Genomic DNA, 23,814 nt, shown 5'->3' on the forward strand with positions numbered 1-23,814 from the left:
TTCTGTGTGGTTTCACAGTGCGTGCCACACACTAACCTGTCCCTCAATGCATCCGATAGACCAGCTCCAAATTGACAATGTTCGGATAATTTGTGCAATTCAGCACAATATTAAGAAATACTTTCATTTTTGCTCTGATTCCGATTGTGAAATATAAATTTTACAGCAATGATCAGTGGTTTGGGGTTTAAATGCTGTTGGAGAGTGTCTACTATTTGCTTGAACGTTTTGTCAGCTGGCTTTTCAGGGGTTAACAAGCTCCGTAGCAGGCCGTATGTTTTTGCTCCCATAACACTGAGTAAGTCACTGGCTTTCTTTTCATCATTACCATCATTAGCATCACAATGTAACTCCACTCTCTCACTGTAAGTTGCCCAGTCTTCAATGCCACTATCAAATGCTGTAATGGTTCTAATCATCACAATCTTTGTTATGTTAATTTAGCCCCGTTTTCCCCTTGTTTTCTTTTTGACTCGCCTATCCTTTTTGCTAGAACCATGAGTGCACTCCATCTAGATCTGTGTGTCGCTTCTTTTTATCTTGCTTTTGGGGCAGGCAGACCCTCAGCCCTGGGGGTCAGCGCCGGCTGTGGTCTTGCCTGGACGTGCTGCAGCTCTATCTGTGTCTCTTGGTCTCCCGACATTCCCGACCCTGGCTGTGCTCCCACTTCCTTTTAGATTCGCAGCCTCGCTCTGCCTCCTTCTCTCGCTCCTTGGCTTATTCCTTGCTCTCTTTCTGCGAGTGCTGTTATCAACTAATAGACGGCGTTCCGATAAGATGTAGGTTCATTAACCTCGTCACCAATGTGTTGTGTATGTGGCCAGGTTACACAGTAATGCTGTTAGTGAAAACACCGGAGGTGGGAGCTAAGTTTCATGGTTCTTTACTGGCTGAATCCGAACTCAGCACACACATGTACAGATCAATACACGCCTAATAGTGCATGCAACGACGTGTCCCTACAACATAAAGTAGTCCCTTATTACACTGTAGGCCATACGGTACATCCATAATTGCCATTTTTAAAGGTGTCATATTTGCTTAAGGATGCAAAAACAATTAGCACTGGGAGAAAGATCAAGGCTAACAGTATAGTATGTGAATGTGGAGCAAGAGGGAGAGAAAATTATTTTAATGAATATTTTTTTGTTCTTTAACAGCAACAAAAAACAGGACAATACTGCAAGATGGTCTCCACCAGAGAACTACAAAAAGTAAGGGTTGCTTCCAGATTGGTGGATTGTATTTATAACATACATTAGAGAGTGCCGATGTAATATAAAACTGCAACTTCTTTGGATTACTTTATTGCTTTAAAATTCGGATAGCTAGATCAGAATGGTATCGATGGAAAGCTAGCAAAGATGTGGGAAATTAAGTAGACGAGTTAATCTTCATTCAGTATAAATGACTCATTGGATCAGTAGTTAGTGTTCCAGCAACTGGGTTCAATTCTAGCCCGTGTGTGCTGAGTTCCTCGTTGTCCCTGGGTGCTCTTGTTTCCTCCGACATTGCTATGACTTGCTGGTGGGTTAATTAACTGGTGTAGGTCGCCTGTATTGTAGGTGAGTGGCAGATAAATTAGGGGAGTTGATGAACTACGACAGAGAATAGTTTACAGGGAAATAAAGAGACAAATTAATATCATGGGAATGCTTTGAGGGTTGACATTCAGTAGGCTAAATGTTTTCCCTTGTGTCACTATGAAATATGATTTGAGTAAATGAGTATGTGTAGATTAGTGATTGGTGGTTAGAACAGATGTAGTGGGCTTAAGGTCCTCTTTTTTTGTTGTATGACTGAATGGCTTCATGGACATGGGCACTGTGACCATCTCCTAACTGCCTTTGAGCTATATCCTTGCTAAAGTTCAAGTGGAGATGATGAGGTATGGAAGCTCACTAATGTGAATAATTGAACTTTGAGTGATTAGTACATTTTCAACACAGTACTACCATTTACCAGCTATATTTTTTACTTCTGGATGAGAAATGTCTTTACAAATTGAAATCAGACCTTGACCATAAGACATAGGGGCATAATTAGGCTGTTCAGCCCATTGATTCTCCTCCGCTATTCATCATGGCTGATCCCGGATCCCACTCAACCCCATACACCTGTCTTTTTGTCATATCCTTTGAAGCCCTGACGGTCAGGAAACTATCAACTTCCGCCTTAAATATACCCACGGACTTGACCTCCACTACAGACTGTGGCGGAGCATTCCACAGATTCACTACTTTCTGGCTAATAAAAAAAATTCCTCCTTACCTCTGTTCGAAAAGGTTGCCCATCAATTTTGAGGTTATGCCCTCTGGTTCTGGATGCCCCCACCATAGGAAACATCCTCTCCACGTCCACCCTATCTAGTCCTTTCAACATTCTGTTATTCTAAATTAAAGGGTCTTGTTGATAGTAAACCAAAGAATGATAAAGAGACCTTTGTCAGTTAACAAATGGGCTGTGGAACGAAAAATGGCTTTCAAATTCAGTAAGTGTGAGGAGATGCATTTTGGACTGTAAACGAGATAGACCTGGTGATGTGGAACAGATGGACCTGGGAGTACTAGTGCAGAGTTTGTTGAAATCAGCAGCACAAGCAGTTTCTTTTGGCATGTGAGATAATTTTAAATTCCCCTCAAACATCTAAGCAATTATTATGATCACTGATCTTCTGTTATTTTCTGAGTCACTTTTAAACATTTTTTGCCCGTTTTTCTGTAGCATCAGAAGGGACTCCCATGTGTCCATTTCCAAAGTGATCTTTTGAAAAGTACTGTGTTCTGTGCAAATACCCTTAAAACCATCATCTGCTCGCTTGATACACTACTTTTTGAGGTTCTACTCGCAGTTCACTTCACTTCCCCTGAAGGATACAAAAAAAAAGCAAGTAAGGGAATTGGACGCCTACTTAAAAACGGAGAAATTGAAGGGTGATTGAGAAATATTGGAAAAGTGAGAGTGAGCCAGCCAGAGTCCAACTACAATTTTTTCTTTCTTTTCCTAATTATAATTTCCTGAATCTTCCACAATGAAATCTGCAAACTCGTAACTTTTTGTGCTCTCAGTTCAACTTTAATCTTGGTCTTCTTCCCATTAGTATTTTTAACACTGAGGCTGGATAGGTGCTGTCATTCAGCTCTGAAAGTGACATCAAGACAGCTGTACAGTGTCTAAATTTGTCATCAATACTTCCTCTCTTTTTTTTCTGTTGGAATGCACCTGATTTTCCCTTGGTGTGCCTTCAGTGACATTGTAGAACCTCAGTAATGTGCTAGATAAGGATGAAAATATCTGTTAAAGAGTGGATGACTCTGCATGCAAACTTAAGTAATATTTAGTTTTGCCCCTTTGATTTACCACTCCCCCACTATTTTCCATTAATCCTTCAAATTTACTTTTTGTTTTAGTACGTATCCAATTCCCTTTGAAGTTTGGAGACACAAGAGACTGCAGACGCTAAAATCTGGAGAAACAAACAATCTGCACGTGCTGATGCAGGGTTTTGACCCAAAATATCTACAATTCCTTTCCTCCCACAGATGTCGCTCACCCCGTTCCCAGACTCCCTAGTGATGCTGTGAGGCCCTAGTTCTGATGCTCCCCTCAAACATACAAGGTTTGCTGGAACATTTATCACTTCTGCTGTGTAACCCCTTTTCTTTTAAAAAAAAGTGTGTTGCTGATTAACAACATCCAGTGATCTGGAGAATCTGCCAGTCCAGCATTGCTGAAGTTCTGCACATGCTTGATTAATGGAGTTCTACTGCAGTGAACAGTTTTTCTAAGATGACAGAACATGGTTTAGATGATTCAACCTAAAAAATTTTCTCTAATTCCGACTCTTTGTAACATGAGAGTTTTACAGAATGAAAGAAATGAGCAGCTGTAATAGCTAATTCCTCTAATAATCCCCGTCCAATAAAACTATCTTCTGGTCTGTAGGCGAGTAGCTGCTTTGGAAGCCAAACAACAAGGTCAAACTGCAGTCCAGAAAGCAGGGTGTCAGGCGCCCAGCATTGGCATGAAGTTTAAGCACTGGGATCTTTCAAAAGAGGATCAAGCCATTGCTGAACGACTGGAGAAGCTGAAGGAAGAAACCAAACCAAGTTAGTTCCATTGTTAATTACTGGATTACATTGTTAATAACTACATTGTTAATTATTGCCTACTGACACAACCAATTGACAGACGACGCAATAGCCACTGCTCTACATACTGTCCTTGCAAATCTGGAGAAGAAGGCTGCTTATGTGAGAATGCTGTTCGTGCACTACAGTTCAACATTCAACACCGTAACTCCCTTCAGGCTCGACAGGAAGCTCAGAGACCTTGGCCTTGAGCCTGCCTTGTGCAGCTGGATCCTAGACTTCCTGTCAGATTGCCGGCAGGTGGTAAGAATAGGCGGCCTCACCTCCACCCATCTGACTGTCAACACAGGAGCCCCTCAGGGCTGTGTACTAAGCCCCCTTCTTTACTTCCTGTATACCCATGACTGTGTCGCCACCCACAGCTCTAATATGCTAATTACATTTGCCGATGACACTATATTGATTGGCCTAATCTCAAACAATAACAAAGTGACCTACAGGGAAGAAGTCATCCCTCTGACACAGCGGTATCAAGAAAGCAACCTCTCCCTCAATGTCGCAAAAACAAAAAAACTGGTTGTGGAATACTGGAGGAATGGAGATGGGCTAGCCCCTATTGACATCAATGGATCTGGGGTTGAGAGGGTATACAGTTTTAAGTTCCTCAGTATCCACATCACTGAGGACCTCACATGGTCTTTACACACCAGCTGTATGGTGAAAAAGGCACAACAGCACTTCTTTCACCTCAGACAGTTGAGAAAGTTTGGTATGGGCCCCCAAATCCTAAGAACTTTCTACAGGGGCACACAATTGAGAGCATCCTGATTGGCTGCATCACTGCCTGGTATGGGAACTGTACCTCCCTTAATCGCAGGATTCTGCAGCGAGTGGTGCGGACAGCCCTGCACATCTGCAATTGTGAACTTCCAATGAGTCAGGACATTTACAAAGACAGGTGTGAGAAAAGGGCCCAAAGGATCATTGGGGACCCGAGTCACCCCAACCACAATCTATTCCAGCAGCTAACATCCAGGAAACGGTACCGCAGCATAAGAGCCAGGACCAGCAGGCTCCGGGACAGTTTCTTTCACCAGGCCATCAGACTGATGAACTCGTGCTGATTTGAGTGTATTTTTATGTTACATTGTTCTATTTATTATAAATTATTATAAATTACTATGATTGCACATTTGACAGAGACGTAAAGGTTTTTACTCCTCATGTATGTGAAGGATATAAGAAATACAATTCAACTCAAATATCTGTGACAACTTGCAACAGCAGCATTTGTTGTTCATCCCTGTTTGCACTTAAGGTTAGTCGTAAGGTGTCACCTTGAACCACAGTTGTCCCTGTGATGAAAGAAATCCTGCAGTGAGGTAAAGTGTTCCAGGATTTTGACCAAACAATAAAAAGAAGGGAAAATGTGTTCACTTGGGTGACAATAGCAAAAGGTTTTGTCTGCTCTTCGTAGAAATTTCATTGGCCAACAGGATTTTAGTTTAATACCTGCAAGCAATATAATGATCCTTGTTATAAATGGGTTTGTAAATGTTCGCACCAAGGTATTCTTATCCTGTTGATGTTGTGAGCCAATGTTTTTAACCCTTTTCAGATATTACCTCAACATGTTCTTTCTATTCTTGTGTTCCTTAAGCTATGATTTTACTCAGAACTGGAGTTGTAATCAAAAGGTACAATTTGTGGGTATACCATTTAATCCAATCTGAAGCTTCCAAACCATTGTTCAATAATTCCAAGGTTCTGATGTACAGTACCATAGCAGTTAGTGCAGTTGCTTTACAGTACTAGTAGTTACTGAGAGGGGTTCAATACTAGTGGTCTGTAAGGAATTTACACGTTCTCATGGCTGTGTGGATTTTCTCCAAGTGCTCTAGTTTCCTCCACATTCCAAAGATGTGTGGTTAGGGTTAGTGAGTTGTGGGCATGCTATGTTGGCACAAGGAATGTAGCCCCAGCACAATACTCCTTGTGATGCAGAATGGCGCATTTCGTTGTATGTTCGGATTCACATGAGAGACATAAACTGATCTTTAATCTTTATTCTGTAATTAAAACAGTATCTATTCCCTCATCCGTGTATAAGATGCATCACCTTTTATTCATCTGAATACAGTGAAGTACTTATGAAGACAAAAAGTGTGAATGGAAGTCCATTTCAATGTTGAAAGATTCATCTCTGATATTCTGAAGCTGGGACAGCTTAATATTGATCCTCTCCAGAAAAAGTTTTTTTTCTTTTCCTGACATCAATTAGTGCAAGATTCAACAATACCAACACAGAGAAGCAAAAACAGGCAAAACTTGGACCAAGTAGATTTTTTTTTGGCGCAATCCTCAGCAGAAATGTAAAAACAAATCTGCAAATTTTAATTGAATAATCTGGATTAATCAAAGTGAGGCATTTCCTCTGTACTGTATTGTATCAATATGTTTTTGTATATTGCAGAATATGTAGCCTCTCAGAAAGAGATTGAGTGTCGGCTAGCTGCATTGAAGAAGGAACCTCAGCGACCCATACCCTCCACCAGGGAAATGGAGGACAGGCTAGCCCTGTTAAAGGGCCAGACCCCACCATCACAGATCCCTAAACCTGTAAGAATGTCTAACATCTTTGTACCATGCTGAAAGTATACTTACCACACTTTCATGTGACCTAAAAATTCATAGAGCCTTCAATTTGCTGCAAAAATATGAAAAGTAGCTTAGAAATTTATGATAGATTTGGCTCAATGTTGTGCACTTTTATATACTTCTGCCTGTGTCTCAACATGTGGATTTGGCACAATACAGAATATTATTTCTTGCTGGTGCATCAGTTCTTCACTAAATGGCCAAATTTAAAACTGATGCTTGACTCATTGTGTACAAGGACCAAACCTGGCCCTGCCCACTGCTGTGCTGACTGACATTAGCTGAATTTAGTGCAGTCTAGGAATTAACTTTGCAACCACCTGGTATTAGAGTCGTACTGCAAAGAAATAGGCCCTTTGGCACAACAGGTCCACACAAACTAAGATTCCATCAGACATGGCAGCAGAATTAGCCATCCAACCCATCAGACATTAGGAGCAGAATTAACCATTCGGCCCATCAGACATAGGAGCAGAATTAGCTATTCAGCCCATCAGTCTGCTCGGCCATTCCAGTAAAAGATGCCCCATGTGGCTGAGCCCTCGAATCCTGGCAACATGCTCATAAATCTCCTCTGCTCTCTTTCCACCGTAACAGCATTTTTCCTTTACTGTGCTGAATGATCAGTGTTCTTGGGTGCTTGGTCATTCAAATTAATATTTTTGTTATTAAATACATAAATAGTGGCAGGAGTAGGCCATTTGGCCCATTGAGCCAGCTCTGCCATTCTGTAAGATCATGGCTGATACAACTAAATGCTTTTCCTAAAATGACCCTTCCTCGGCCTATCAAATAACCAGCAATGAAAATAAAGCCCAACTAATCAGGAATTTGTCTGCAAAATCCCTTGCATTCAAGAAAGTTCAGTTGAATTCTCTGGCCTTTTATTTTAGAATCACCCAGCTCCTGATAACAGGACAGAAACAGAACAAGTCAGTGACCTTCTCGAACAGATGTCAGAAGAGGCAGCTATAGATGCGAAATATAGCTCTGGTGTTACAAGTAAGGTGTTATTTTTATTTTTATTAAATATCTAAGATTCACTGTGATTGTCTGCTGCTTCTTCCCCACAAGGGGAAAAAGCATATCTGATATTAACTTGTGTTCACTTTTTCAATGGCTGGCATTGAATAGCTTTCACCGTTAGGAAGCTCGACTGTTTTATTTTTTATCTATGTTAGGGCATGTCCTGTTGATATATTCATTTACGCTCTCCGAAGTGTCCCCTTGGCAGAAGTAAGTGAGCAAAGCCAGAAATGAAACTTTAAAACATTTTGGGGGTTTTTTTTGCGGTTTGGTATTTAATTGAACAGGACATTTGCACATTAGGGGACATTAAGTACCCTGAGATACTATATTTGACTTTTTGGTGAAAATGTGACTGTCATGAATAACTGGTTAAGAATTCAGAAGACACTTTTCATTAGTCAGGCCATGGCTGGAATGTGGAGCATGCTTCTATACATGAGTCATTAAAATGAATTGCTTGGGTGTGCTTCAAAAAAAAATGAAATGAGAGGCAGAGAATGCTGATACCGTTAGGTGTAGTACACTGGGAGGAGGCTCGTTCATTACCCGTCTCTGTGCTGAAAATTCACAGTAATCTCCACATTCGTCAAATCTTTATGTGCCGTATAATGGTACGCTCTCCTCAGTCCGGGAGTTAGAAGCCTGTGGGAGTTAGTGTTCTCTTTTTGGATTCTGAGGAGTGCAGTGATTCAGCACAACAGCGGGGTCCATGCCAGTGCCAGAATCTGGAACTTCTGGCAGAAACACGGTAGCTCCAGGCATTAGCATTGACGTTGTCAGAACATTCAGCTCAATATCTCCATGGTTGGCTGTTGCAGAGCAAGCCTGAAGAATGCAATAATAAAAGGGTTGTTGTGATGGGAGATTTTAACTTTGCTAATATTGATTGGCATCTCCTTAGTGCAAGGGGTTTAGATGGGGTGGAGTTTGTTAGGTGTGTTCGGGAAGGTTTCCTGACGCAATATGTAGATAAGCCAACTAGAGGAGAGACTGTACTTGATCTGGTATTGGGAAATGAACCTGATCCGGTGTCAGATCTCTCAGTGGGAGAGCATTTTGGAGGTAGTGATCACAACTCTATCTCCTTTACCATAGCGCTGGAGAGGGATAGGAGCAGACAATTTGGGAAAATACTTAATTGGGGTAGGGGGAAATGTGGTGCTATTAGGCAGGAACTTGGGAGCATAAATTGGAAGCAGATGTTCTCAGGGAAAGGCACGGCAGAAATGTGGCAAATGTTCGGGGAATATTTGCATGGAGTTCTGCATGGATATGTTCCACTGAGGCAGGGAAAGGATGGTAGAGTTAAAGAACCATGGTGTGCAAAGGATGTAGAAAATCTAGTTAAGAAGAAAAGAAAAACTTGCAAAAAAGGTTGCTAGGGAGGAGCTTAAGAATGAAATTAGGAGAGCCAGAAGGGGCCATGAGAAGGCCTTGGTGAGCAGGATTAAGAGAAGCCCCAAGGCATTCTACAAGTATGTGAAGAGCAAGAGGATGTGCCATGTGAGAATAGGACCAATCAGGTGTGATAGTGGAAATGTGTGCATGGAGTCGGAGGAGGTACTTAATGAATACTTTGCTTCAGTATTCACCAGGGGAAAAAGACCTTGGCAATTGCGGGGATGACTTACAGCGGACTGAAATGCTTGAGCATATTAAAAAAGAGGATGTGCTGGAGCTTTTGAAAAGCATTAAGTTAGATAAATCACTGGGACCGGATGAGATGTACCCCAGGGTACTGTAGGAAGCAAGGGAGGAGATTGCTGAGCCTCTGGCGATGATCTTTGCATCATCAATGGGGATGGAAGAAGTACCAAAGAACTGGAGGGTTGCAAATATTGTTCCTTGTTCAAGGAAGGGAGTAGAGATAATCCAGGAAATTATAGATCAGTGAGTCTGACTTCAATGGTGGGTAAGTTGTTGGAGAAGATCCTGAGAGGCAGGATTTATGAGAATTTGGAGAGACATATTCTGATTAGGGATAGTTGGCATGGCTTTGTCAAGGACAGGTCATGCCTTACGAGCCTGATGGTTACTTCCTCAAAGAATTCAAAACACATTGATGAAGGTAGAGCAGCGGATATAGTGTATATGAATTTCAGTAAGGCCTTTGTTAAGGTTCCTCATGCAAGGCTCCTTCAGAAAGTAAGGAAGCATGGGATCCAAGTAGATTTTTCTTTGTGGATCCAGAATTGCCATGCCCACAGAAGGCAAAGGGTGGTTGTAGATGGTTCGTATTCTGCATGGAGGTCGGTAACCAGTGGTGTTCCGCAGGGACCTGTTATAACCATATAACATATAACAATTACAGCACGGAAACAGGCCATCTCGGCCCTTCTAGTCTGTGCTGAACTAGTCCCACCGACCTGCACTCAGCCCATAACCCTCCATTCCCTTCCTGTCCATATATCTATCCAATTCAACTTTAAATGACATCGAACCTGCCTCAACCTCTTCTGCTGGAAGCTCATTCCACACAGCTACCACTCTCTGAGTAAAGAAGTTCCCCCCCCCCATGTTACCCCTAAACTTTTGCCCTTTAACTCTCAACTCATATCCTCTTGTTTGAATCTCCCCCATTCTCAGTGGAAAAAGCCTATCCACGTCAACTGTACCAATCCCCCTCATAATTTTAAACACCTCTATCAAGTCCCCCCTCAACCTTCTACACTCCAAAGAATAAAGACCCAACTTGTTCAACCTTTCTCTGTAATTTAGGAGATGAAACCCAGGCAACATTTTAGGTAACCTCCTCTGGACTCTCTCAATTTTATTGACATCTTTCCTATAATTCGGTGACCAGAACTGTACACAATACTCCAAATTTGGCCTCACCAATGCCTTCTACAATTTCAACATTACATCCCAACTCCTATACTCAGTGCTCTGATTAATAAAGGCCAGCATACCAAAAGCTTTCTTCACCACCCTATCCACATGAGATTCCACCTTCAGGGAACTATGCACCATTATTCCTAGATCCCTCCGTTCTACAGCATTCTTCAATGCCCTAGCATTTACCATGTCTGTCCTATTTTGATTAGTCCTACCAAAATGTAGCACCTCACATTTTTCAGCATTAAACTCCATCTGCCATCTTTCAGCCCACTCTTCTAACTGGCCTAAATCTCTCTGCAAGCTTTGAAAACCTACTTCATCATCCACAATGCCACCTATCTTAGTATCATCTGCATACTTAGTAATCCAATTTACCACCCCATCATCTAGATCATTAATATATATGACAAACAACATTGGACCCAGTACAGATCCCTGAGGCACACTGCTACACACCATCCTCCAACCTGACAAACAGTTATCCACCACTACTTTCTGGCGTCTCCCATCTAGCCACTGCTGAATCCATTTTACTACTTCCATATTAATGCCTAACAATTGAACCTTCCTAACTAACCTTCCGTGTGGAACCTTGTCAAAGGCCTTACTGAAGTCCATATAGACAACATCCACCGTTTTACCCTCGTCAACTTTCTTAGTAACCTCATCAAAAAATTCAATAAGATCCCTGTTCTGGGACCCCTCCTCTTTGTGATTTTTATAAATGACCTGGATGAGGAAGTAGAAGCGTGGGTTAGTAATTTTGCTGATGACACAAAGGTTGAGGGTGTTGTGGATAGTTTGGAGGGTTGCCAGAGGTTACAGTGGGACATTGATAGGATTTAGAACTGGGCTGAGAAGTGCCAGATAATTGTGAAATGATTCATTTTGGTAGGTCAAATTTGAAGACAGAATATAATATTAATGGTAAGACTCTTGGCAGTGTGGAGGATCAGTGAGATCTTGGGATCCAAGTCTATTGGACACTAAAAGCTGCTGCGCAGGTTGACAGCATTGTTAAGAATGCATATGGCGTGTGGCATTCATCAACCGTGGGACTGATTTCAAGAGCTGTGGGATAATGTGACAGCTATATAAGAATTTGGTCAGACCCCACTTGGAGTACTGTGTTTATTTCTGGTCACCTCACTACAGGAAGGATGTGGATACTATAGAGAGTGCAGAGGAGATTTACAAGGATGTTGCCTGGATTGGAGGGCGTACCTTGTGAGAATAGGTTGAGTGAACTTGGCCTTTTCTTCTTGGAGCTAAGGAGGATGAGAGGTGACCTGATAGAGGTGTACAAGGTGATGAGGGGCATTGATTGTGTGGATTGCCAGAGGCTTTTGTCAGGGCTGAAATGGCTAACGCCAGGGGCACAGTTTTAAGGTGCTAGGAAACAGGTACCGAGGGGATGTGAGAGATTTTTTCACACAGAGAGTGGTGGGTGTGTGGAACTCACTGCCGGCAGTGGTAGTGGAAGCAGATACATTCGGGTCTTTTCAGAGCCTCTTACATGGAGCTTAGAAAGATAGAGGGCTATGTACTAGGGAAATTCTAGATAGTTTCTCGAGTAGGTTACATGGTCAGTACAGCATTGTGGGCCGAAGGGCCTGTAATGTGCTGTTGATTTCTATGTCCCATTTGTCCAGTAGCTGAAATTGATAATTTTACAGTTAACTTGTAAGATTTTGTAACTGATTTTAAGGGGTGTTTAAGAATAATGCATTTGATTTGATTTATTCAGGCGTTCAAGGTAAATCAAGGTGCATTTGGGATTGTGGATTTTGAAAACATCTTTAAACATTGAACAGATTTGTTTGATAATTAGTTATTGTCTATGTAACTGGTCTTCGTGCACAAGCCCCTTTACAACATTAGGTCTTGTGTACTTCTCATTAGAAACATCTGTCTGCATCCTGAATGCCATTTGTGGCTCTGTTGCATGTGCATAGTTTCTCATAAGCAAATTATAAGGCCACAATTATCCCCAGCTCCTCTAAATATTCACAGTGTGTTGGGGGAGGTCAGCAAGCCAGGCACCATCAATGGATGGGAATGAACAGTCGATGTTTTGGGTCGAGGCACTTCATCAGGACTGGAAAGGAAGGAGGAAGAAGTCAGAATAAGAAGGTGGGGGAGTGGAGGAAGTAGTACATATGGCAGGTGATAGGTGAAACTGGGAGTGGGGAGGAAGTAAAGCAAAGAGCTGGGAAGTGTTGTCTCACTTGGCAGGGCTGTTTTGGGCCCTGAGTAGTAGTGAGGGGCAGATGTGGTACTTGTGCTTGCGAGGGTAAGTGGCAGTGCTACTCATATGGCCTCCTGTATATCGTGGATACCCAACGTAGGTTGGGAGACCGCTTCATCGAGCTGCTCCACTTCATCCGCCACAAAAACCAGAATTAGCTGGTGGCCACCCATTTCAATTCTCATTCCCATTCTGACATGTCAGTCCACAGCCTATTCTACTGCCATGACGAGGCCACACCTCGCTTGGAGGAGCGCCACCTTGTATTCCACCTGGGTATCCTCCAACCTGATGACATGAACTTTGATTTTTCGAACTTCCGGTAATTGCTCCCACCTCCTCTCCTTCACCATTCCCCATTGTTGTTTCCCTCTCACACTGTCTCTCCTTCCCTGCCATTCACCTGGCTCCAGTGCTTCTCCCCCTTCCTTTCTTCTGTGGTCTTTTGTCCTCCTCTATTAGATTCCCCTTTCTCCAGTCCTTTATCTCTTTCACCAATCAACTTCCCAGCTCTTTATTTCACCCCCTTCCCCGTCGCAATTTTACCTATCACCTGCCACCTTGTACTACTTCCTCCTCTCCCCCCATCTTCTTATTCTGACTTCTTCCCCCTTCATTCCTAGACCTGATTAAGGGTCTTGGCCCGAAACATCAACTGTTTATTCCCATCCATGTATGCTGCCTGACCTGCTGAGCAACTCCAGCATATTGTGTGTATTGCCCTAGTTTTCCTGCATCTGCAGTACCTCTTGTGTCCTCAATATTACTTAACAGAGGGTGATGTCTTGTGTTCGACACAGATAATGAAATGAATGACCTGAATAAAGGAATCGATCCACAGAATTTCTACTGTCCCTCCAACAAAAACATCAATCTTGAGGAGGAGAAGAATTATCTTCTGGACCAAGCAACAGCTGAACTGAAACAGGACAACTTGCATCAGGAACATTTCTTAAAGATTACTAGGAGACTTGCCGCACTCAAAGGAGAAGATCCAAATACGGGTGAGTGCAGGTGATTTTGGAAAGTTTCACTATGTGTTTTTAGAATTTTTTAAAAGTTTAATCTCATGGTATAGGTAATCCTTGATATTGCCCTTCTTGAATGCTGTATGCTGTCTTCCCGCTCTTGAGGTTCGTAAGGCAATGGTGTGCCCAGTATAGGACTTGAAAGGAAGGGGGCAGAAACCAGCATGAGATGGCAGGGGGAGGGGAAGGAGTACAAGCTGGTGGTGTTAGGTGAGACCCAGTGAGGGGGAGAGGAAGAGGTAAGATGCTGAGAATGAGAGGATAGGTGGAATTGGAAAAGGGCTGAAGAAGAAAGAATCTCAGAGGAGAGGACAGTGGACCATGGAAGAAAGGGAAGGAGGAGGGACACCAGAGAGGTGATGGACAGATGAGAAGTGGGTGAGAGGGTAACTGGAATGGAAAATGGTAAAAGAGAAGAAAGAGCAGGGAGAAATTCCTGAATGTTAGAGAAATCAATGTTCATGCCATCATGTTGGAGGCTACCCAGACGGAATAGAAGGTGTGGCTTCTGCATCCTGAGTTTGGCCTCATCATGGCAGTAGAGGTGGCTATGGACAGACATGTCAGAATGGGAATAGGAAGTTGAATTGAAATGGGTGGCCACCCGGAGATCTTGCATTTTGTGGCAGATAGAACAAAGGTGCTCAATGAAGCGGTCCCCTGATATACAGTAGGACACACCAGGTGCACTAGATAGATAGATATACTTTATTAATCCTGAGGGAAATTTGGTTTCGTTACAGCCGCACCAACCAAGAATACAGCATAAATATAACAATACAAAAACTACCAACAATCAAACAACAAAATGCAAACTATGTCAGATGGAAAATAAGTCCAGGACCAGTCTATTGGATCAGGGTGTCTGACCCTCTAAGGGAGGAGCTGCATGTTCGATGGCCACAGGCGGGAACGACCTCCTGTGCCGCTAAGTGTTGTATCACGGTGGAATGTGGCCGAAGTCCAACAGTAAGAAGTTCGATATCCAGTCTGCAAACACGTTCCTCGATCGTAATATGCCCCGGATTGCACCATCTGTTGTTAACCAGATCAGTAAGCACCCAACTCCTTTATGCTTACCGCTCTCAGTGCACTTCCGGTCAGCCGGAACGATATTACCCACCAAACTCCTCTTTTCCATAAGTCTCTGTTGTCTCAACCCAGTCCTCTTTTCTCGACTTTGTCATCCCCCTCTGCATCCTCTGTGTGTTTTCCTCCGGATTTCAGCAGGAGTGTCCGCCGCTCTGCTCACTAAACCAGCTGGCATTAGCTGGTTTCTGGAATACACAATGCAACCTTGCTTCTGTCCCGCATGTCGGGATGTAACCATTTCCAGCGCTAAAAAAAACCCAAATAAAACTCTCTCTACCAGCATGTTAGAGAGGGTGCAGCTTCGACGTGTTACCATGAGACAAAAAATACAAAAAATAATGTAAATTAAAAAATAAGAAGAAGAAAGCAAGAATAGATCGGAACAGCTGTACCAGGCTGCATGCACGACCGGCGCATGCGCACTATGGATCACTATGGATACAGTAGATGACCCCCGACAGGCTCACAGATGAAGTGTTGCTTCACCTGGAAGGACTGGTTGGGGCCCTGAATGGTGGTGAGGGTGAAGATGAAAGTGCAGGAGGGAGATCAGTGGGGAGGGACAGTGGATAAGGAAGTCACATAGAGCGATCCCTGCAGAAAACAGAGAGGGGAGGAGAGGAAATGATGTCTTTAATGGTAAGATCCATTTGAAGACAGCGGATGTTACGGAGAATAAATGCTGGATGTGGAGGCTCATGAGGTTGTAAATAAGGACAAGGAGAACTCAATCCCTGTTATGACGGTGGGAGGAAGGGGTGACGGCAGACGTGCGTGAAATGGTGGAGATGTAGGTGAGTGCAGCATCGACAGTGGTTGAAGGGAAACGCTATTCTTTGGAAAAAGAGGACATCTCTGATCTTCTGGAATGGAAAGCCTCACCCTGAGAACAGAAAGAGTGGTGACAGAGGAACTGAGAAAAGGGAGTGGTATTTTACAAGTGATTGGGTGGGAGGAGGTATATTCAAGATAACTGTGAGAGTCGTTAGGTTTGTAAAAGACACCAGTGGATTGTCTGTATCCAGAGAAGTTGAGAAATGTCAGAGGTGGGCCAACTTAATTTGAGGGCAGGGTGGAAGTGGAGGCAAAGTTGATGATATTGTCGAGCTCAGCAGTGGTGCAGGAGGCAGCAGCAATGCAGTCATCGACATAGCAGAGGAGCGTTACCAGTGTAAGCTTGGACAATAGATTATTCCATGTCACTGATGAAAAGGCAGGCACAGCTGGGCCATTGTGAGTGCCCATGGCTACACCTTTAGTCATACTTTATTGATCCACACCTTTGGCAAGTGTTTCTGGGAATAATGCGGAAGGTGCAGGATCAGTTCATTCCAAAGAGGAAGAAAGATCCTAAGGGGAGTAAGGGGAGGCCGTGGCTGACAAGGGAAGTAATGGACAGTATAAAAATAAAAGAGAAGTATAACATAGCAAAGATGAGTGGGAAGCCAGAGGATTGGGAAATTTTTAAAGAGCAACAGAAGGTAACTAAAAAGGCAATACGTGGAGAAAAAATGAGGTACGAAGGTTAACTAGCTAAGAATATAAAGGAGGATAGTAATAGCTTCTTTAGGTAGGTGAAAAGGAAAAAAGTAGTTGAGACCAAAATTGGGCCCTTGAAGACAGAAGCGGGTGAATTTATTATGGGGAACAAGGAAATGGCAGACGAGTTGAATGGGTACTTTGGATCTGTCTTCACTATGGAAGACACAAACAATCTCCCAGATGTAATAGTGGCCAAAGGACCTAGGGTAATGGATGAATTGAAGGAAATTTATATTGGGCAGGAAATGGTGTTGGGTCTGAAGGCTGATAAGTCCCCGGGACCTGATGGTCTGCATCCCAGGGTACTTAAGGAGGTGGCTTTAGAAATCGTGGACGCATTGGTAATTATTTTCCAATGTTCTATAGATTCAGGATCAGTTCCTGTGGATTGGAGGGTGGCTAATGTTGTCCCTCTCTTCAAGAAGGGAGGAAGAGAGAAAACAGGGAATTATAGACCGATTAGCCTGACGTTGGTGGTGGGAAAGATGCTGGAGTCAATTATAAAAGATGAAATTACGACACATCTGGATAGCAGTAACAGGATTGGTCCGAGTCAGCATGGATTTACGAAGGGGAAATCGTGCCTGACTAATCTTCTGGAATTTTTTGAGGATGTAACTATGAAAATGGACAAGGGAGAGCCAGTGGATGTAGTGTACCTAGACTTTCAGAAAGCCTTTGATAAAGTCCTACATAGGAGATTTAGTGGGCAAAATTAGGGCACATGGTATTGGGGGCAGAGTACTGACATGGATTGAAAATTAGCTGGCTGACAGAAAACAAAGAGTAGCGATTAACGGGACCCTTTCAGAATCGCAGGCGGTGACCAGTGGGGTACCACAGGGTTCAGTGCTGGGACCGCAGCTGTTTACAATATATATTAATGATTTAGATGAGGGAATTAAAAGTGACATTAGCAAATTTGCCTATGACACAAAGCTGGGTGGCAGTGTGAAATGTGAGGAGGATGTTATGAGAATGCAGGCTGACTTGGACAGGCTGGGTGAGTGGGCAGATGAGTTTAATGTGGATAAATGTGAGATTATCCACTTTGGTGGTAAGAACAGGAAGGCAGATTATTATCTAAATGGAGTCAATTTAGGAAAAGGGGAAGTACAACGAGATCTAGGTGTTCTTGTACATCAGTCACTGAAAGCAAGCATGCAAGTACAGCAGACAGTGAAGAAAGCTAATGGCGTGCTGGCCTTCATAACAAGGGAAATTGAGTATAAGAGCAAAGAGGTCCTTCTGCAGCTGTACAGGGCCCTGGTGAGACCATACCTGGAGTACTGTGTGCAGTTTTGGTCTCCAAATTTGAGGAAGGACATTCTTGCTATTGAGGGAATGCAGCGTAGGTTACAAGGTCAATTCCCGGGATGGCGGGACTGTCATATGTCGAAAGATTGGAGCAACTGGGCTTGTGTACTCTGGAATTTAGAAGGCTGAGAGGGGATCTTATTGAAACATATAAGATTATTAAGGGATTGGACACGCTGGAGGCAGGAAGCATGTTCCTGCTGATGGGTGATTCCAGAACCAGAGGCCACACTTTAAGAATAAGGGGTAGGCCATTTAGAATGGAGTTGAGGAAAAACTTTTTCACCCAGAGAGTGGTGGATGTATGGAATGCTCTGCCCCAGAAGGCTGTGGAGGCCAAGTCTCTGGATGCTTTCAAGAAAGAGATGGATAGTGCTCTTAAAGATAGCCGAATCAAAGGTTATGGGGATAAGGCAGGAACTGGATACTGATTGTGGATGATCAGCCATGATCACAGTGAATGGCGGTGCTGGCTCGAAGGGCCGAATGGCCTACTCCTGCACCTATTGTCTATTGTCTATATAGTGTGGAGAAAGTAGGAGGAGCCAAAAAAGTAGCCTAACAAACTCTTGTACTAGGCCCTCAAAATTGTGAGAATGTCATGGGCCTTCCTTTTACAAAGGCTGTTATCGGGCAACTTTTCACTGACTTGGACAGACGACAATTAACTCAGAGCCATTATTGTAATACCAATAGTCATACCATAACACAGAATAGTTGCCACCATCCATCTGAGTGTAATAATTGTGATATTGATCCCTTACTTTCTTCATCTCTTTGGAAGCTTCTCAGATGTGATTTTGCCAACCTACTTATATTTTCTGATTCGCCAGGTACAGCAACCCAGGTGCCTCTTTTTCTGACAGAATAAAATCCAAAGCCATTCTGTTCTGTAATGCTACTGCACGAACAGCCACCAGTTGTGCTGACAACTTGGTAGATGCTTGTTGGGTTTGATCAAAGGCACATGTGGTTTCCTTTGTTATTTTCTCCAAAGCCAATGCCATATTAATTAGTTCCCAGGATAACCTTGCAATCCCGTATCCTGGAAAGTCAATCGTCCAGAATCTCTTGACCTCTGTTATAGACTTCTGTGCCAGCAGACCAGAGGGTGGTGAGGTTGTGACAACCAATTGTCGCATGTGAGCCATCAGTATATAGAATTAAATCTTTGGGAGAGTAATACCAAAAGGATACAGTTGGTCTTCATGTTCTTGAATTAAGACTGCTATCTTGTGTTTCTTGTTAACGTGTATTCTTCATGCCAGATGTTGGAGTCCTTGGAGACCCAGAGTCTCCCAGGTAACTACATCTGTGTGAAGTGCATCTGGCTGCAACTCTTTGAAGACCATGTCAGGGATCTGGAGCAGTAGTTGCATGATGTTTGGTTTGCACGAGAGAATGAGGAGATAATTGATCAGAGTTACAGGGAAGTAGTCACCTTGGAATTGCAGGAGGTGACTACTAGGTGACTGTCAGGAGAAATGGAAATGTGAATAAGCAGTTAGCGCAGATCTCCCCTGTGGCCATTCCCCTCAATAATAGGTATACAGTTTTGGGTACTGTTGTGGGGGATGACCTCCCAGGGGAATACCACGGAGATCGGGTTACTGGCACTGAGCATTGGTCTGTGGTACAGAGGGGAAAAAGGGAGAAGAAGGGACTGGTAGAGCTAGGGGAGTCGGTAGCCAGGGGAACAGACAGGAGGTTCTGTGTGCATAAATGGGAAACCCGGATGGTGTATTGCGTCCCAGGTGCTAGGGTCAGGGACGTCTCGGATCGTGTCCACAACATTTTGTGGGGGTGGGGGGGGGGAAGTAGCCAGATGTCTTGGTACATATTGGTATCAATGACATAGGAAAGAAAAACAAAGAGGTCCTGAAAGGAGAATTTCGAGAGCTAGGTAGAAAGCTGAGAAATAGGGCTTCCAGAGTAGTAATTTCTGGATTGTTGCCTGTGACACACACCAGTGACGGTAGAAACAAGATGATTGCCAATTTAATGTGTGGCCGAGAAGCCAGTGCAGGGGGCGGGGCTTCAGAGTCTTGGATCATTGGAATCTCTTCTGGGGAAGGTATGACCTGTTCAGAAGTTTCGGGTTACACCTGAACTCGAGAGGGAACCAATATTCCTTCGGGCAGGTTTGTTAGAGCTGTTGGGGAGGGCTTAAACATCAAATGGGCAGGGGGATGGGAACCAGAGTGAAGGGACTCAGGATAGGATGGATGGTTAAAAAGCAAAGATGGCATGCAGTCAGACCGTCAGGAAGGGCAGGCAGATGATAGGACAAATTTGCAACCAGCAGGATGATTATCAGTGCATTAGGGATGCAGAATCAAAAAGGGTAGCAAATACAGCGCTCAAAGTGTTACATCTCAGTGCATGGAGTATAAGAAATAAGGTGGAGGATCTTGTTGCACTTTACAGATTGTCAGGTATGATGTTGTGGCCATCACTGAATCGTGGCTGAAGGATGGTTGTAGCTGGGAGCTGAATGTCCAAGGTTACACGTTGTATCGGAGGGATAGGAAGGAAGGCAGAGGGTTGGTGTGGACCTGCTGGTAAAAAATGGCATCAAATCAGCAGAAAGATGTGACATAGGTTTGGAAGATGTTGAATCATTGTGGGTTTAGTTTCGAAACTGCATGGGTAAAAGGACCCTGATGGCAGTTATATACAGGTCTCCCAACAGTAGCTGGGATGTGAACCACAGATTACAACGGGAAATGGTAAAGGGCGAATCAAAAGGGCAATGATATGATAGTCATGGGAGATTTCAACATGCAGGTTGGTTGGGAAAACCAGGTTGGAAATGGATCTCAAGAGAGTGAGTTTGATGAATGCCCACACCATGGCTTTTTAGAGTAGTTTGTCATTGAGCCTACTAGGGGATCAGCTATACTGGATGGGTGTTATGTAATGCACCAGAGATGATTAGGGAGCTTAAGGTAATAGAACCCTTAGGAGACAGTGATCACAATGTGATTGAGTTCAACTTGAAATTTGATAGGAAGAAAGTAAAGTCTAATGTAGAGGTGCACACAAACACGAGGAAATCTGCAGGATATCTTTTACTATCTCTTCTTTCAGTTGGTCCTGACGAAGGGTCTTGGCCTGAAACGTCGACTGTACCTCTTCCTATAGATGCTGCCTGGCCTGCTGAGTTCACCAGCAATTTTTATGTGTGTTGCTTCTAATGTAGTGGTATTTCAGTGGAGTAAAGGAAATTATAGTGGTATGAGAGAGGAGTTGGCTAAAGTGAATTGGAAGGAGATACTGACAGGATTGACAGCACAACAGCAATGGTGTGAGTTTCTGGGGAAAATGAGGAAGGTGCAGGATAGATGTATTCCGAAAACAAAGTAATACTCAAAAATGGCAAAATAGTATAACTGTGGCTGACAAGGGAAATCAAAGCTAATGTAAAAGCAAAAGGGAGGCCATACAACAAAGCAAAAACTAGTGGGAAGGCCGAGGATTGGGAAGCTTTTAAAACCTTAGAGCAACTAGAATCATTAGGAAGAAAAAGATGAAATATGAAAACAGGCTAGCAAACAATATCAAAGTAGATGGTAAAAGCTTTTTCAAATATGTAAGAGATCAGAGTGTGTATAGGACTGCTAGAAAATATGGCCTGAGAAATAATAATGAGGGCCAAGGAGATGGCATCATCATTATCATCATCAGGTGCCATGCTCAGTTTGAGCTTTGATGGCAGATAAACTAAATGAGTATTTTGCATCAGTCTTCACTGTGGAAGACACTAGCTGTGTGCCAGATGTTGAAGGGTGTGAGGGAAGAGAAGTGAGTGCTGTTATTATTACAAGGGAGAAGATGCTGAAAAAGCTGAAAGACCTAAGGGTACATAAGTCACCCGGACCAGATGAACTTCACCTTAGGATTCTGAAAGAGGTAGATTGTGTAAGCATTACTAATGATCTTTCAGAAATCATTGGAGCCAGAGGACTGGAAAATTGCAAATGTCACTCCACTCTTTAAGAAACGAGGCAAGCAGCAGAAAGGAAATTGTAGACCTGTTTGCCTGACCTCAGAGGCTGGGAAGATGTTGGAGTACTTGGTGACACAGGACATGATAAGACAAAATCAGCATGATTTCCTTAAGGGAAAACCTTGCCTGATAACCCTTTTGGAATTTTTTGAGGAGATTACACGTCGGGTAAATAAAGGAGATGCAGTGGATGTTGTATATTTGGAGTTTCAGAAGGCCTTCGACAAGGTGCCACACATGAGGCTGCTTACCAAATTAAGGGCCCATGGCTTCCCAGGAAAGTTATTCGCATGGTTAGAGCATTGTCTGATTGGTAGGAGGCAGTGAGTGGGAATAAAGGATCCTTTTCTGTTTGGCTGCCAGTGACTAAATGTGTTCCGCAGGGATTGGTGTTAGGGCCACTTCTTTTTATGCTGTATATCAATGATTTAGAAGATGGAATAGATGGGTTTGTTGCCAAGTTTGCTGATGATATGAAGATTGGTGGAGGGGCAGGTGGTATTGAGGAAACAGGTAGACCTTATTTGCCCATTAACTTTCAATTGCTAACACATTTTACGAAGCTTATTTTTAATTGTTCCATTCATTCTTTCTACTCAGCGTGTAGAGTACAATGAGGGTAGTAGCTACAATGGACATGGTGGTCAATCTGTAAGGCCTTACTTGTTTCTTTTATTACCTTCGCAGTAAAGAGGGTACAGTTGTTGCTAGACAATTTCCAAGGGATCCCAAACCTTGGGATGATTTCCTTCGATAAACATTTAGCTACTGTAACTGTATCACTCTTTTTACAAGGAAATACTTCAACTCACCATGGAAGGAAAGAACATCAATAATGACCAATAAACATTTATATCCTTCACATGAAAGTAATACTGTAAAATCCATCTGTAAATGCACACACGATTTATCAGGGGGTGGTGTTTGAGATCCTTCCACCTTTATCTGTTTTCCTGGATTTTGTAAAATGCATATCATACATTGTTCACAAACTTGATTTACAGTTTGTGATGAACCAGGGGCAAACTATGTTTGATTTATATGATCTATCCAGTGAGTACAGACCCAGAGCAATCCAACATTCCTCGTATGATAATCCATGACCACCATCTTCTTCTGATTTTGGGTCATCTTCATGAGAGGATAAACCTCCCTCTCCTTGCAGAAAGATTAATAGAAATAATAGGACATCGCTGGCTCCCTCTTGGGCTTTCTGACACTGTATTATTGCCCATATTTCAATAAGTGATATGCCAACCTCCATTCATGTTGACAGGTACAGCAGGCAGTGAAGAAAGCTAATGGCATGTTGACCTTCATAACAAGGGGAGTTGAGTATAGGAGAAAACAAATCCTTCTGCAGTTGTACAGGGCCCTGGTGCGACCACACCTGGAGTATTGTGTGCAGTTTTGGTCTCCAAATTTGAGGAAGGACATTCTTGCTATTGAGGGAGTGCAGCGTAGGTTCACAAAGTTAATTCCCGGGATATGTTGAAAGATTGGAGCGACTGAGCTTGTATACACTGGAATTTAGAAGGATGAGAGGGGATCTGATTGAAACATATAAGATTATTAAGAGATTGGGCACGCTAGAGGCAGGAAACATGTTCCCGATGTTGGGGGAGTCCAGAACCAAAGGCCACAGTTTAAGAATAAGGGGTAGGCCATTTAAAACAGAGTTGAGGAAAAACTTTTTCACCCAGAGAGTTATGGATCTGTGGTATGCTGTGCCTCAGAAGGCAGTGGAGGCCAACTCTCTGGATGCTTTCAAGAAAGAGATAGAGCTCTTAAGGATAGTGGAGTCAAGGGACATGGGGAGAAGGCAGGAACAGGGTACTGATTGTGGATGATCAGCCATGATCACAGTGAATGGTGGTACTGGCTCGAAGGGCCAAATGGCCTACTCCTGCACCTATTGTCTATTGTCTATTCCCAACCAACACTTTTACTGGGAGATCAGGC

At 43.2% G+C, this 23,814-nt stretch overlaps 1 protein-coding gene across 1 annotated transcript in view; it reads left to right on the plus strand.

The window, feature by feature from the left end:
- Nucleotides 1–23,814, plus strand: part of zfyve19 (zinc finger, FYVE domain containing 19) — a 49,973-nt gene that overhangs the window by 13,674 nt on the left and 12,485 nt on the right. Inside the window, exons 3-7 of the mRNA XM_063053197.1 lie at nt 1,161–1,214; nt 3,946–4,109; nt 6,565–6,710; nt 7,643–7,751; nt 13,665–13,868. Of these exons, the coding sequence (XP_062909267.1) occupies nt 1,161–1,214; nt 3,946–4,109; nt 6,565–6,710; nt 7,643–7,751; nt 13,665–13,868 (677 nt within the window). The remainder of the gene's footprint in view (nt 1–1,160; nt 1,215–3,945; nt 4,110–6,564; nt 6,711–7,642; nt 7,752–13,664; nt 13,869–23,814) is intronic.

This window comes from Mobula hypostoma, chromosome 1 (assembly GCF_963921235.1).
Source record: "Mobula hypostoma chromosome 1, sMobHyp1.1, whole genome shotgun sequence".
Taxonomy (NCBI): domain Eukaryota; kingdom Metazoa; phylum Chordata; class Chondrichthyes; order Myliobatiformes; family Myliobatidae; genus Mobula; species Mobula hypostoma.